General features: G+C 41.5%; 1 protein-coding gene across 1 annotated transcript in view; it reads right to left on the bottom strand.

Moving 5' to 3' along the window:
- Positions 1-16948, bottom strand: part of htr2aa (5-hydroxytryptamine (serotonin) receptor 2A, genome duplicate a) — a 54665-nt gene that overhangs the window by 12638 nt on the left and 25079 nt on the right. The window contains exon 2 of the mRNA XM_055059722.1: positions 8034-8234. Within this exon, the coding sequence (XP_054915697.1) occupies positions 8034-8234 (201 nt within the window). The remainder of the gene's footprint in view (positions 1-8033; positions 8235-16948) is intronic.

The following is a 16948-nucleotide window of genomic DNA, read 5'->3' as shown; positions in this document are numbered from 1 at the left end:
AAGACAGGAGAATAAAAGGAAGATACATAAATGAACATGTCAAGGCAACCTGACTTAGTCTGCTAAATAAAGCCAGAAATATCAAAGCTCAGCAAATTAAAGAAGGCGTTGGACTGAGAGCTATTTAAGGAACAGAGTTTTCAACCGTTATGTGGAGCAGAGCGAGCCTGAGCTGATCAGCTGGTAAATGAGAAAGCTTTCAGATCACCGTTCTATTTTTGAGGCAGAAATATTCATTTAAACCCGAATAACCTGAGCAGCAAATGACAGGACACGTCTATTTATACAGCTCTTGATCTTGGGAAAGATTTTCCTTTAAAAGGTAAAACAACAGACATGATTTGACATCGTTTATGTTGTCCTGGTAACAACAAAAGTCAGGCGGGTAATTAAACTAAAGCAGACAAAATAAAAAACAAAAAAAGAACATCTTGAGTTCTCTGTTAGGTTTTTCTGTGTTTTATCTGTTTCACTTTAAATTATTTGACTTTGTTCACATGAGTCAGTTCAACTCCGAGTTGCGTCACGCCTCCCCTTCATTTCCCAGAATTCATGCTGTACTGCCTCTGCTCTCTTCTGGATCATTGACACTTCCTGTCCCACCTTTACTCTCCATTTCTCCCGTCTTATGTGTTTGTTGACTCTACGTCTCCAGCGGTGCCGGTGTTTTCTCTTCCTCCAGGATATTATTAAAGTCTGAATTTACTCTGCACCTGCTACAGCTGGCTGATTGGCTCCCCGTCTGGGTCCCTTTTTTCCCCAAAACTGCCCCATAAGACAAACCCGTTTCATTGGTATTCTGGAGGAGAAAGTTGTACATATTCTCACTATTGTGTTATATTCATGCACTGAGTTTTATCAGATGGCCTTCCAGGAAAGCAGCAAAACACAATATATGTATATATACTACAGCTCTGGAGAAATAGAAAAGACCACTGCCTGCACTGAACCTTCTGGTTCTTCAACCAAATATTGATTACTGAACTGTTCCTGAGTTCAGTTCAGTTATAAACATTATTGTTTATAAAAGAATATGAACTTTTCTTTGCATTATTTGAGATCTCAGAGCACTGCATCTCTTTCGATGTTTTTGACAGTTTCTCGTTTTCTGAAAATAAATGCTATATTTATTTTCTTGCAATTTTATGGACATGTTGTCAGTAGTTCATAGAATAAAATAACAATTTTCATTTCACTCAAACATGTACCTGTCAAGTGTGAAATCAGAGAAACTGATTATTTTGCTGTGGTCCCTTTTTTTTCCAGAGCTATTTATGTAGATTTTGCATGGTTATTTGATTATTTGGTTATAGTATATTTGAAAAATAAAGTGAGCGTTGAAACCACTACAGTCCAGGTGTTTGTTGAAACAGAGTACGACACGAAGCTAAAGAAGCTAGCCGCCTATAGCTAGCTCTCAATCCAAACAGAGCTACAAATTGGTCATCAGATCATGACCTTCCCTCCATCCAGGACTTGTACTCATAGCTCTGCGGACCCCACACATCCTGGACACAAACTATTCAGACTTTTCACCTCAGGTTAGAGGGTTATTTAAGAAAAGAAAAAAAAAGAGACGATTTCCATTTGCATGGACTGAACATTTTCTTCCTCTATAGGAAAAACACTGTACATAAACACCTTAGCAATAGTTTATTCTAAATAACTAAGAGCAAAGTGGAACCAGTTTCTTTAAAACTTGGACTGAAATGGTCAGATGCTCTTCAGGTTCCATAAACAGACTGAGAAGTCAGCACTTTTAATCCCAAAGTTCGCAGATTTACAGGTTTTTCTACAGAACTGAACTAAAATTTGCCACAGGTTTAAGTCCGCCAATTCATAGATTTTATTATTATTATTATTATTATTATTATTATTATTATTATTATTATTATTATTTGGCCCATTAAACATTTCTGAAACATGGTGCAGATTGGGAAGCAGAAACAGGAAGTTCTGAATATTTTCCTAGCGCGTCTCACGTAAACTATCCACTGTATGACCCTTCACATTTCAAATTAAAAAATGTTCCCCTTGACTTCTGGAGCTCATAATAATTGGTTAAAACTTTTTTTAGCAGGAGAGGTGAATTCCTGACAACCAGCTTCATTTTTGATCACAAACAATGTGTTGCCAGGCTTCCTGAAAGGAGCGAGCTGGAATCTGGCACGTACCGTCGCCATTTAATTATTGAGAATTTCCTTGCGTTATTAATCAGCTAGAGTTAGACAAAGTAACCACTCCGGTGTGCAGATTTTCGGCGAAAATGTTCCAACGAGACGCGGCTGTGAATATTCGCCGCGTTAACATGCACACAGTGCTCCAACCAGAACACACTGCTTTCTCTGGAGTCTCTTTAGTCTGTTAGCGAGGCACTAAGGCGTGAAGCCGAGGCACACATAAAATATTTGTGTGTGAGGCAGGAGGAGTGAAGTTCTTACAGTCTTGTTGTTGCGTCATCTACACCGCGCTGAATCGGAGTCACTTTGTCAGGGCTGGAGATCGCAAAGTAGAGGAGATGAGAGCCAAAACAGAGCAGAACTTGTTTTTTTTTCTTTAAATATATATGTGGTAAATCTGAGCTGTTTCCTCATTAAAACCAGTTCATGTCTCACCAGCTGAAGTGAAGTTAGATAAATTAGGCTCATAACATCAATTTATTATTCTAAGTACCTTCTGTCAATCGCAATGTGTTTTGACATCTAGAAGAAACAATTATTTCTTATACATTTTATGATAACTTTGTTCTAGCTTCCTTGTAATTTATTTACTGTTTGTGTTTTTTTTTTTGTGTGTGTGAATTTATTGTCACAATAAATGGTTAAGTCACATTAGCCTCGTTTGCATAGACATGTTGCAACATGAAGCCACGAGCCGACGATGACAACCATCGGTTTAGTTGATACATTGTCAACGTTAGGAGCTAAATCTTAAAGCACTGCATCCTGCTGTGTGATATATGTACAGCAGGATGCAGTGCTTTCATCACCACGACAACCCAGAGAACAAGATCTATAAGTTATCACATTTCACATTTTGATTTTCAAAAAATATCGAGTAGGTCAGTTAGGCTAGCTTGACTTTGACAACTTTAACATGTCGATGTGCTGTGGAATTTGTTGCGCTTCAGTTCAGTAAAAGTGAAAAAAAAAAAGAAAAGAAAAGGTGACCAACACAGCAACGCTGGCAGATCATCAGTAGAGCAGGTGTTTAAATTAGCTAATGAATCACCGCTGCTTATTAGCAATCACAAGATTAGCATCGGCATAAAACTGTAACAGACTCAATGTTCTGTTCGTTTGGGAAATTTCTGTGTTTTTTGACGTTCAGTCCTGAAATATCAGCGGGGCTGTTGTCAGTCAGTTTCTATGGCAACGTGTCCGAGTGTAGTGCAGCCGATACAGAGAGAGAGTAAAGAGAAGGACTATAGTAGCTTTGTGCAAAGGTGCAAAATTTCTATGTCTAAACAATAACATGCAGCGTGTCTAAAAGACCTTTTGTTCACTTTTAGGACGTGGCATTTAATTTAAGAGTAATTCGATTAAATGCTAGTCGACAGAGTCAAGCATTATCCCCAAAGTGGACAAAAAGTTTGAAATTCTTTCATAAGGAGAGAGTGTAAATAATGAACAGGTCCCAGCTGTCACTCTCTTATCTGGATCAGAACCAGGAAGGAAGGCCTGATTCAAACCCGTTTGGCTCGGCCAGGAGTCGGTCATTAGCAGTCCCGGCAGCTCCGAGCGACGGGGGTAATGAAGCGAAGGCGACGCAAAGCAGACCCCGGAGCCTGGGGGAGAGCGCGGGAATTAAACCGAGGCTGACAACCGACTCCGAAGAATTAGTCCCTGTGCTTCTGGTCGATAAAGTTTAGAGGAAACACGACGAACGAAATGGAGATTGTCAGGTCTAATGAGCACACGGGTTGAGAGGGAAGCCGTCGCTGGCTGCCGTTTTGCTCAAAGGTCGCTGGCCGTTTCTCTCTCTTCGGCTTTGGACCCGTCTTCCTTCCCACCTGGACCCCTTAGTGGTGATCAGTGTGACGAGCCAGTTTAACTTATTCATGCACAATTATTTCTTTGAACTTATTTAATTGGACTTATAATAGAGCTGCCAAATTGACATACTTAGGGGAATTAATTTCCCCCCCCACCGCTCCTGGAATCTGCATCAGAATTACCTGTTGAAATATTCATCTGATGAATCCCTCTGGAAGAGAAATGTTCTGCATCGCAGAAAAACAAAATCTTATCAAGTACTTTTGGTCAAGTTTCTGGAGCAAATGTCTCAGTTCACTTGACCTGAACTGAGATAACTTAGGATATAGGAGCTTGTTTTAAGTCAACAATTCATTAATGTTGATGAAAAGGTTCTGGTTCCACTGGCAGATTATTTCACAAGACATTTTTTTTTATGTTTTTAGTGAAATAATCTGCCAATGGAAATCAGTACTTTATCAATATTAAGGAATTATTGTCCTAAAACTGGTTCCTATATGTTGCTGAAAAGTTAGTTTTGTCTAATTTCAAATGGACTCAGATGTTTGCACTAGAAACCATATATACTTCATAAGATTTTGAAGTAGCTTCAAAATCTCAGCCGCCTCCTTCAGCCTGTCGGGCTGCTGGGGCCGAGTGATGTGGCTGAAAAACTTATTTCATGTCAGTCAATATAAATAATTATACTTTTTTTGTTGTTGTTTCAAATATCCTAAACACTGGCAAACTAGCGACGTCACCTTTCGTCGTTTATGCACAATGTCTTCCTGAATCCTTTCCTCCTTCCCCTCTGACCCCGTTCTGTTTTTTTAATTTTTAAGTAATTATGAAGCGCTGCGGCTTTGATACTGCCTGGGAAACTGCTCCCACGGACCACCGGGTCGAAAGCGAGAACCTCATCTCCTTGTGGACAGTCGAGGTTTTATTGTCAAATTTTCCACATTTCTTTGGACAAATCCCTTCATCTCCACAAGGTTATGGAGATTCTGGTTTTATTCTCCAGCAAGACTTACTGATGGACTAGTATGACTAGAACTGATTGGCTGGAAACTGAACTCTTGCAAAAGGAGCCCAAAGCAAGTATTCAATATATTTTTAATTTTTAGCTAACGACAAACTTGAAGTGCATCAGTTGCGTTATTGGACGTTAATTGCCGAAACAAATTCTCTTTTCAATACAAATCTACTGAGATTCAGTGTGACACGTTTCACACTGCAGTAAAACAAACTACACTCTTCAGAGGTCACTTTTGCATTTCATGGACAGTACTGTTTTTGATACGGTTAGGTCACAGAGACCTATTTAAAAAGCCATTTTTGTAGCGTGTTAGGTGGACAAGAAATGCCATCCATCTTCATCATTTACTCTATTGCAGGAAGCTGCGACAGGAATAGAGGCACTGAGTCAAATTACCTTTTTGTCCTTCAAAAGTAGGACAAACCGTGGCAAGCATTCGTAAAGCAGCCGTTTCTTTATTGGACAGTGTGAGAGGAGGGCAGCAATTAAACTCATTCATTTATTGCCGGTGCAGGAAGTTCCTCTCATCATCACTCTTCTATTTTAAAAAGGCTCCATCAATAGAAATGCCTTTTTTTTTCATCCACTAACGTTTTCTAACTTCTTCTATTTCCTGATAAATTGAGTCTTTTAATAAAATGTCTAGATCAGCGGTAACTACAGTTTTGGTCTTGTGGGACAATTGTGACAAAGTACTTTTGGGCTACAATTAAAGAAAATAAAAATACCAAAATGTTTTGTGATTTAAAATTTTTTTTTTTCATTTACCTGCTCATCAGTTTATCAAACCCTTAGTACTTCAATGGAGATACATTTTGTAGGGAAAGGGATCAGTATGTCGCTTTAGGAAGACGATGTCACAGGTCTGCTTCATGTCTAGATGTCTGAAATTTTCTCTGTTCTCAGGCTTCAAATGTCTTGTAGTTGATGAGACATAAAAAGTTTCAATGGAAAAAATAAATAGATGTATTTCCACACTTTTCCATTATTCTTTTTCTTCCGTTTTCTTCAACTCAGGTGTGTTTGGCGCCACCCTCCACGTGGGAGGTTTACAGCTGCAGTGCGCTCATAAACATTTGACTGCAAATGGCCAAATTTACTCCTCTGGGACTCAGTAGTCAATAAAAGCAGAGCAGCAGAGTAAAAGTTGTAAAGCTGTAAAACACAGGCAAAACCTAATTATCAGGACCTGATTGTCCTCTGTAAAGAAATTAATTAAAGTCTTGGGGAAATTTGTCTTACATCATCACCGTGTTTCTCAGTTTCTCCCTTTGGGAACTGGAGAGGAAGTTTGTGTGGTTGCTATCTGAGTCTATGACACGATAAAAGTAACATGAAATATATTTCAAAGTGGAATCTACTCTGAGCAAACCGGCAGAGTGTCTGCACGATTCTGTCAAATTATTTTTGATCAATGCTTGGTTTCTATTTGCCGTTTTTATGAAAACATCGCTGCTTCTTCAGATTGCACTGAAGACGTTTTATTTTGCGTCATATGCTTCACATGGAGCGATTTGGACAACGGACCAGGAAGCAACATCATCTTTAATGTGAAACAAAATAAACAAATGGAAAAAAAAGCAACCTCTAAACTGTAAATTTGTAAACCTGTGTAAATGCTGTGTAAGTCTGTTGAATAATAGCTGCAACTAAGATGTTGTATTTATTCCTCAGCCATGTCTCGGAGGTTTTTGGTGTCTAAATAACTCTCCTGCTCCCTCCGCCTCATCTTGCCTCCTCCCCGCTCACTTTCCAGCTCTTCCTGCCTGAACTTATCTGCCGTCCGCAGTGCTTTGCTTGTTGCTCCGCGTCCTGACAGTTCCTGACTCTGCTGCCGGCGTTGACACGTTCTCTCTTTTTCTACCGTTTTCTATCTCTTGCTTGCGGCCGTCCATCAGCAGTGACGGTCAGGTTGAATTATCTTTTTTCGGCCTGTTTGAAGCGAGTTTGTTCAGGAAGGTTTTCTGCAAGTCTTGCCCAGATTATGTCTGCAGCTTTGGGACGACTTTGAGTGATTCGCTGAATTCAAATGAGGCAGTGATGGTGGACTCCAAGGAACCCGACCTGCTTGGTTTTTTCTTATTCGTACACTAGGACAAAAAAATTGTGCTGCAGTTTTGATTCTGGACAAACAAAAGACTTGTGATTCACTCCCACCAGCCCTGCTTTAACTGAACTCGGGTTCGACTGTCTAGAAAGTCCGGTCTATTTGAGAGGTGTGAACCACGACATGGACCAAAAGGACGAACTCTGGTCCGTCTGAAAACCCAGGTCTCAGGTCGGAGCACGTGAACTCTGGCGTGGTTGGAATGCATGTGGAACGCCAAGCAAACCACACAGACCGAAGAACCCTACAAAATCATGCAATGGACAACGGCGCAAGGCATTCTGGGTAAACACAACCAAAAACAAACGTGACAGTCTAACGCTAGTAGGAGAAAAATCGTTTGTAGTTTTTTTTCCCAAAGACAAAAGAGAAATCCTACAACCGCTAAAATGCAACGCTGCTCCATTTCTGTCTCGGTTTTGTGAAGAAGGAGGTTGCGCTCGATGTCTTCTTCAGAAGTTTTTGTGTCATTTCTTCCTTCAGTAGTTCCTGGTGCGGCGCCACCACAGGCGAGGAGGACAACAGGTTTTTCAAAGGGTTTGTTTCGTTTGACAGAGAATGAAAGAGAATCACAGCAGCTGAATATGTAACAAATGTTGCAGTTTTGGTTCTCAGTTAGATTTAGCTGAATTAAATCTACCCGACTATCAGGCGTGAAAACACCCAGTGGCTCCTTCGAGTTTTGATTTTACAATTTATCCGTTCCTCAGCATGTCTCTTCTTGAGAAGGTTTTTTTTTTTCTCCCCGACAAAATTTTTTTGCTCCAACTGCACCAAATCAGCTAAAACTTCCTCCCCATCACGTTTATTTTCTGATACGGGAGGTTCTCCGGAAAAGTGGGAAATTTGATCTTTTCGTAAGTCTGATTAGGTTTGATCTGATTAGATTTTTTTTTCTCCCCGGTGTGCTCACCCACTGAAATGGTCCAGACTGCCATGATCTTGACGCGAGCCTTGGTGTGGGAGTTGAAGCGGCTGTGGTGGATGGGGTTCCTTATGGCGATGTAGCGGTCCAGCGAAATGGCGCAGAGATGCATGATGGACGCCGTGGAGAACAGGACGTCCAGGTAGATCCAGATTGGACAGAGGTCGGCGGGAAGGGGCCACTTGTAATCTGCAGAGGAGGGATGGGAAAAAGAAAAACAAAAGCTGCTGAACATCTGTGGTACTAGAAGACAATCTAGCGCTTTGGTAATGAGTCAGTCAAATGAAACGTAATCCAATTCTTCCAAATCTTTGACAAACTGTGAACAAGCCACTGCAGGTGAGGCCTCGCCTACACTTCTGCTCCTACACACACACTCACACACACTGTCACAGTAGATATTGTTGCTGAAACCACTCAGCTGCTGAAACGATACAATACCGAATCCTGAATGTGATGCGTTTTCACAGTAGATACATCATGGGGGAGTCTATTTTCAGAGACCACTTCTATGACAATCAATCAAGCTGCAGAGCACTGGGACTGAATACGAAAAGGCAGAATAAAGAAAAGACAACAGAAAATGAAAGAGGAAAACACTTTAAGTTTAGATCAAATTAATGGTGAAGAGAGAGCTGAGTCAAAAAGCGAAGCTCTCGATTTACCGGTCGATCTACGTTCCTACCCTCATCTATGGTCATGAGCTTTGGGTCATGACCGAAAGAACGAGATCTCGGATACAAGCGGCCGAAATGAGTTTTCTCCGTAGGGCGGCTGGGCTCTCCCTTAGAGATAGGGTGAGAAGCTCAGTCATCCGGGAGGGACTCAGAGTAGAGCCGCTGCTCCTCCACATCGAGAGGAGCCAGTTGAGGTGGCTCAGGCATCTGGTCAGGATGCCCCCTGGACGCCTCCCTGGTGAGGTGTTTCGGGCACTTCCCACCGGAAGGAGGCCCCGGGGAAGACCCAGGACACGCTGGAGGGACTACGTCTCTCGGCTGGCTTGGGAACGCCTCGGGATTCCCCCGGAGGAGCTGGAGGAAGTGGCTGGGGAGAGGGAAGTCTGGGTCTCCCTTCTTAGGCTGCCACCCCCGCAACCCGACCTCGGATAAGCGGCAGAAGATGGATGGATGGATGGATCAAATTATTTGTCGTTCTTCCACATCAATGTCCAAGTTTGAAAGCTGAACAATAAATCAATGACAATATTTATGGCCATAGATAGTAACAATAGATATTGCATCTGATGTAATGATCCATAATTTCCCCGAGTTCTGATGCAAAACTGCTCGGCATTCTGGGGGATGTAGGCGGAAAGGCTTTAGCTGCTCAACCTGTAACAGCTAAACAAGGTTGCTAGCATCCACTAACTCACTCATTCTGGTAACCTAGCAACAACCTGTTGAGTAACTGGCGCAGCAGCAGTTTCATGTTTCACCACTGTGCCTTGCAACGCCTAAAAATGAAAAAAAAAAAAAAAAAAAACCAGCAGCATGGAGTGAAAACTTTCTGACACAGAATATAAAATGTTACGCTTCATTATTTATTTATTTATTTATTTAAATTTCTGGAAAGTATTTTCAGGACACTATATTGTAACACCTGATATTAAAAATTAATCTTGTTTTTGGGTTTTTTTTGCATTCCAACAAAAATAGAACAAAAATGTTATAATAACATTATTTCTCATCTTCACACATTATAGAAATCCTTTTGAACTGAACTTCAATGCACATTTTCTAATTGAGATGTTAACATTGTTTTAAGAAATTAGGCCATGTTGGCCAACAGAAAGCAATTTTTAGTATCACAATTGAAAATATAATCTTTGTTTTCGTCGGAGGTGTTTTATTTGTGTGTGCTTTCTGTGTGTGTGTTCTGACAGAAGAAATTCAGACCCAGATCGCCATGAACGTCTCTGCCTTCCAGGTCATGGAGGAGTGTTTGGTTCCCCCAAACCGCCAGGTGAGAGACGACCCGACGCTGGAACTCATTATTGGGGAGGAGATGACTCATCCACGCAGCGCCACGTCGCCATGGTCACCGCCAGTCTCTCTCTACAATCACCTCCTCATCATCGTCATTGATGCTGTTCTCCTCTATCTGTTTTTTTCATCACCATTTCTCTAAGCTGTTTTTGTAAGACGGTTATTTTTTTATTATTATTATTTTCTCTACTTGTCAAACAAGTCCATTACACTGTTATTCTGCATCTCCATTTTCTTCATTCCTTTCTCAGAATAAGAGTCATTGTGTAACCAGACTACTTCCCTAATTTCACTCATTTTGCTATTGCTCTGCTTTGCAGGCTGCCACATTTTAGTCATTTCCATAATAACTGAAAAAAAAATTACATTATAAAACCCCTTCTTAAAAAGCAGGACCAAGTCAGTGATATATTCCTTTCAATGAGATAAAATTTTAGTTCTTGTCATTTATGATGTGGCATAATAGAGTCAAATGTTATTATCTTATATTTAAAGACTCAGCAGAATGTGACATCTTGTCATAAGTCGTGGCGTTGTGGGTCCCAATGCCCAGACTACTACGACGCTCACCACATCGAAATATTTTGGAAATATTCTGAGTCAAAAATGTTTTATTTTCGACAACGTCCGATTTTTTTTTTTTCTGAAAAAATTCTGTGTTTAATCTAAAAACGTCTGTGTCGATCAACATCAATCAAATTATTAATTTTCTTAAAAAACCCGATTTCACCTTTTACATCAATAAGTTTGACCGCTTTTCTATGAAAAAAAGGGGAACAATTTTATTTTTATACCAAACAAAAAATCTTTCAAGTTTAATAATATTTTGTGTCAGCTGTGTTAAATACTTTAAAAAAACAAAACAAAAAGAAAAAAAAACTTCTTCAATTATAAAGCTAGTCAAGTATTAATATTCCAAAACCGAACTGCAAAAACTGCTGTTTGTCTTTCCCCATCTGGCACGGCTTCCCCATCTTTGTTTCTGTTTCAACTTAATCAGCTTAAACATCACCAGCAGTGCCCTCTTCTGGGTGGAGGCCAAACTATAACACTGAAAGACAGTCTAAGAAGATATTAGTTAATTGATAGGAACTCATTTTAATCTAATAAACAATTAATCGACAATTAATTAGAAGTTGATTAATTGCTTGCAACAATAAATTGAATCAGAAGAAAAATTCACTCAGAGAAGGAATCCAAAACCATAAGAGGTGGACAGAAACTGGCACATTTAAACGTGAATTTGCAAGAGTTGATAAGATTAAGAGAAAACAAACTGTAGCCATTTGGAAACATCCGTTTGTGGTGGAAACTGCATGACTATGGAAACCGGCCCGAGATCTGCAGATTTATTTGAATTTGCTGCCTCGTGTTTGCTCCCTTTCCATCTGAGTAAGAGGAGATTCGCTCCTCTGTGGCCGACCTGCCATTCTCACTTCCCAACAAAGACTGGGTAGAAAACACAATTCCCCCCTCAGGGACTGATAGTATCACATTATTACAGGCTCCACAGTCTCTGACGGCCGTGACCCAGATCTGTAGTGATTTATCCCCCACAAGGAGATTTCCTTTGCTTTCAATCCAGAAAGTCCCGGTAAGGTCCCTTCAGAAGTGACCCTTCGCTCGCGATGGCCGTCGGCCGTCCTCAAGGTTCTGCGGCTCCAGCACAACGTGTCCTGGCGTCGTCACCTCTGCTTCGCACGCCTGCAGAGAGCCACCGGGAGTTTCCTCGGTGTGCGCCCTCAAAGCGGTCAGAGCGCGGGGAGGGAGGCCACAGCGGCGGTGGCGTTGTTACTGCCAGCCTCATGCATCATACACACAGTGAGAGCTGCACAAGAGGTCCATGAGAAGAAAGTGGGATTTTCTCTGCTTTAGGTGACACAGCTCTGCTTCTGACAGAATGTGTTTGTGTGTCACAGATAGTATAATTTAACAAGATTCTTTGCTATAATCATAACACTGAAATGATGATTTAGGTGGTGCAGTTACATCATGCAATAGTGGATTTGATTGCAACTCATTGCCAGATCAACATAGGCTGTTTTTTTTTTATCAACTTGGCAACTTTATTGCTATTTTTAGCGAGTGTTCAGGCTTGTCTAGCCACTCTTTCCTATTGTGAGACACTAGTTGTGTTTCCACTGACCAAGTAATTGCACAGATTGGAATTATGAAAATAATAATAGGAATGCACCAATTTCGGAAAAAGAAAAATATGTTTTTTGTTCAAATGTTTATGCACTGGATGGAAGGATTAGTGGGTTTTTTTTTTGCAAAACTGCAAAGGAAGCACCTTTTATTTTAAAATCACACGAGTCGTGATCAACAGCCAGATGTTACTGCTGGAAGAAATGATGAAGAAGACGACAGGAAGTGATAAGAGGATGATAGTGCGACATGATTTCATTTCAAACTGTGAGCAAATAATTGTGTTTTTTGACATTAGTAGAATATTGAAAAGTTTTGGGACATTTGTAATGGAAACTCAGTCAGACTTGGCACTGAGATGGTGACTTAAGGGGAAGGAGTTACATTATTTTGATCTTATTCCATTTCAGGAAACAAGAGTTGATTTAACTTCACTTGTTGCCACGAGGTCATAAGCTGTTTTTTTCCAACTTAGCAACTTATTGCTAAGCCCCTCCTCCTGGCTCTGATTGGTTGTTTTTTGGTGCATTTCTTCAGACGGCAATTAGGAGGTGCAGGAGATCCATCTTTTCACTAATTATGTGTCTCATAACAAACTTATATGATGTGGTGACAGTTTTAACAAATACGTAAAAAAAACAAAAAACATTTACGTATGATTAAAAAAGAGAACAAATCTGTATACATATCAACTGTCTCAGTTGCAGATGCAGCCAGTGTGATAAAAGCTTGTTGACTGACACTTTGTTCTGTTATTTCTCTTTTTACCTTTTATTGGGTGAAGCAGTCAAGCCAGACGTCCACAGTGGAAGTGCAGGATGATTGTGTTTTCATTGTGCAGCCCTCAGGGCAAACAGTGAATCAGACATCCTGGGTATTTGATGCGGCTGGAGAAAGGAACGGCGGCTGGCAGAGCGCAGGGCATCGATTTGCAAATGGACAAGAGGCATAAAGAGATTCGATCACTTGAAAAGTCTCTCAGGGAGGTTAAATCTGGGTGACTGCACCTTCTGAAAGCTGCAGGCTGTTAATCAAAAGCTTTTATGTGACAAAACAGTGACATAACAGCTGTCATGTTAGGAGCTTGAAGACGGTTTGGCAGAGAAAAGCAGCACTACAGATTTAGGTTTTCCACACACTCAGCTCTGTATTTAACACATTATTACACCTGAATGTATTTATTTTTGATGAACCTCATCAATAACACACCTGAACAGTTGCTTTGGTTCTTTTATGCATGTTTGAGAAATCCTTTAATCTCCATGGCAACCATTCATCTGTACAAAACACCTGGATGAACCTAGCTCCGCCTTCAGAGACAAAGCCCCTCCCCCAAGCTGCAGTTCCACCTCACCCCCACTCAGCTCCTTCAGACACTAGAAAGTGTTTTTTTGTAAACAGAACAAGAACTGCTGCATAAATTTAGACTTATATAAGTAAACGTTACATGTAGAGGGAAAAGCCTTTGAGGGACAATAGGAACACAAGAGTGCTACTCAGGCTGCATGTCATATTAATATTTGCCTGGACAAAATTATGGAGGGAAGTGCGTGGAACTTGTCAAAGAAGAGACGAGGACATTGAAGGGTCAAACGAGTTAAAGAGACAGATTTTTTAAAGGTAGATAAATGTTTCTGAAACACACTTTTCTAAAACTCTTTTAGGCTAAAACAAGAGCCTTTAGGGCAAAACCTCTTTTCGATAGAACCGCCAATACAGTATGAATAAATGGATGGTGACATTATCTAGGTAACAGGTCACGAAGGACACTGAGGGATTTATTTCTGATTCTAAAGTTTTCACAGATTTTGCAAATGAATTAAATGAATCACTGCTCTCTGCAAACTGGATTAGCCTCCACAGAGATTCACATCTTCCTCAGTGCGTGAGCTAAATGGATAATAGCACATTGGTGGCAAGAGAGATAAATTTATGTGTAGAAAACAAAGACTTTCTGCTGCCTCCATTCACTGTTAAACAGTCACTGTATGACTTGCTAATAAGTGTGTTGGTAACACATTTGACTGTGTTGTTGTAGGACTTGCTTCACCATTCCATGGTGTACCTATCTTAATGATCAACATTGGACAGGTTCAGTTAGTGTGTATTTATTTTTGAAAAACATTCACATCGTGCCACAGTTCTCCCTTAATGGAGACCATTCTGCAGCTGCTTGCTGTGTGTGTGTGTGTGTGTGTGTGTGTGTGTGTGTGTGTGTGTGTGTGTGTGTGTGTGTGCGTGTGTGTGCGTGTGTGTGTGTGTGTGTGAGACGTCTCGGTTTCGGCTCCGTTCTGTAATTTCTCATTTCAGATTAGGTCCAATATTTCTCATATCTGTCCATATTGGCTCCTGCTGCGCTCCAGGCTTTCACGTTTTAACATTTATGAATGCTCTCTGGGAGTGAGGCGGAGGACGTCTCATATGAAAGTCACCGGCCCGGCTGACACACATGGTTGGGACTGCCTCCAGGTGACCAAAGGCCGCACATCGTGCTCCATTAGAGAGACAAGGAATGTGAGCCAAACCTGGAAGATCCTCCGTTTTCCCCTGAGGTGAGTCTGAAGGAACTAGAACACAATAGACTCTGACACTGGAACCTGGAGATTTAAGCTGCAACTGTGAAATCTGTCAAGGCACAAAAATGGACAAAAAAACCTAAAAGTCTTTGAAGCACAATGGGTTTTCCAGCCACACAGTGCCTTATTGTAGCATTTCAGTTATAAAAATGCTGTATATATCAAAATATGACTTAGAAGACATTTTACTTCGTAATTTAACGCTTTGAAACTGAACCTCTGTCTCTTTAAGAAGCTCCCGCTGCCCTCATGAAGTCATCCCAACACGCCTCCTCTGTTAACCCTTTATCAACGCTTTTACCAGTGTTTCACTCTTAAGTAGCTCCTATAATGAGCTGCAATAGGCGTATTTGCTAATTGCTGCTGGCTAGTCTGAAGGAGCAGAGTGGGGGAGAGCTGCTCTGTGACGAAGAAGCTTGGAAGCCGACTGCGTCCTGGAAGGCGGAGCTAGGTCCACCGAGGCGGAGCTAGGTCCACCGAGGCGGAGCTAGGTCCACCGTGGCGGAGCTAGGTCCACCGAGGCGGAGCTAGGTCCACCGTGGCGGAGCTAGGTCCACCGTGGCAGAGCTAGGTCCACCGAGGCGGAGCTAGGTCCACCGTGGCGGAGCTAGGTCCACCGAGGCGGAGCTAGGTCCACCGTGGCGGAGCTAGGTCCACCGAGGCGTTAAACTGAATGGTTGCTGTCAAAAAATCAAAAAATTTCTCAACGATATTGAAGCAACACTCCAGGTTTGTTTTTGATGAGGGAATAACGTTTTAACATGACAAAACAATTACTTTTACATAATACAGCCCCTTTAAGTCAATTCAGCTCTGATTTAAAGAGAATTATCAGTCGTGATCAAACTAAGATTATACTTCGTGCCACTTTTCATAAACAAAACAATGAAAAAGAAGGTAGAACAAAGAGTGAAGGTTTTGGATGACCTTGTTTGCAGCAAAGTGTTTGAAAAGCAAAGAAATATGGAAATAACTGATGGAGGAGGAGTGAGAACTGGAAGCAGGGAAATGAGCTCCCCAGGGGCCAGGAAGGTTGATTTGATCAGAAATAGGCTCCGAAAGCACTGAGATACGGAGAGCAGAGGAACAAGGAGAGCAAGGAGGATGAAACAAACAGAAATACACCGACGACGAAGACGACGCACATCGCAGCGGCTCACCCACAGGAAGCGCACACACACACAGACGCACGCACACACCTGAATACTCCAGATTCCCACACTCCAAAACCAGGCTTGGCTCGGCGTAACACACTTGTTTACCCCCAAATTGGATTTGTCTGCTAGATCTTCCACGTCTCAAAGGATGAGGCCGAGAACATGCATGCTCACACGCGTGCACACACACACGCACACACACACATGCAGGCCCACGCATCTGCTGCTTGTTGGGTTTGTGGGGACTCTGTCGACTTCTTTCATCTCGGGGATTTTTGCCACTCCTGAAAATACATTCCAAACCTTAAGGGGGCTTTGAATGTCAGGTCTTGATAATTAAAAAACCAAGGCTATTCCTGCTGCTCATGCTTGAACTTCATATGATTTCACTGCAAGATTATTTTTTATGAACTCAATTACGTAAAACAAGACAATTTTCCTGCCAATGGAAAATATTGATAATATTTTTTCAGTGATGTCAAGGGATCATAGCTTGCTGGTGAGTTACTTCTATGTTAGTTTTGTCTTAATTGAAGTGTGCTAAGATATTAGAAGTATAAACGAGACCACAAACACTTAAAATTGTTTGTTTTTTTCAGTGCATGCTGTGATCAACAGCTGCAGTGCGCTGACTACATGCTAGCCAACGCTAAAACCAGAGACATAAACGCATAGACGCCTCATTCATGCCTATGTATTCAAAAAGGCAGGTTACTGTGGGAACCGGTGATGGTTTAAATTCACGCCGACTCTTTCTGCAGTCAGATTGCCCACTCAGCTGTGTTCATGAACTACACGTCACGTGACGTGATGCATACGCTCAGCCTGCGCCGTCGAAGAGTCGCTCCGTGTCTCCTCTCAGGCAGCTGAGGTGGCCTACATGGCAGGGGACTTGAGTCTGGGTTTTGAATAATTCAGCCAAAAGTCGTGTAGCAAATCCCAGAAAACACAGGCGTTTAGTGGAAGTCACCTACGAGCTTTACGCTGTTAGCAGGTTGGACTTCCGCCCACAAGAAAATCGTATTCTGTGTTCTTTG

This window comes from Poeciliopsis prolifica, unplaced genomic scaffold, assembly GCF_027474105.1.
Source record: "Poeciliopsis prolifica strain line A6 unplaced genomic scaffold, Auburn_PproV2 SCAFFOLD056, whole genome shotgun sequence".
NCBI classification, from domain to species: Eukaryota; Metazoa; Chordata; class Actinopteri; order Cyprinodontiformes; family Poeciliidae; genus Poeciliopsis; species Poeciliopsis prolifica.
The sequence above is the reverse complement of the archived record's forward strand: the minus strand, read 5'-3'. Positions and strand labels throughout refer to the sequence as shown.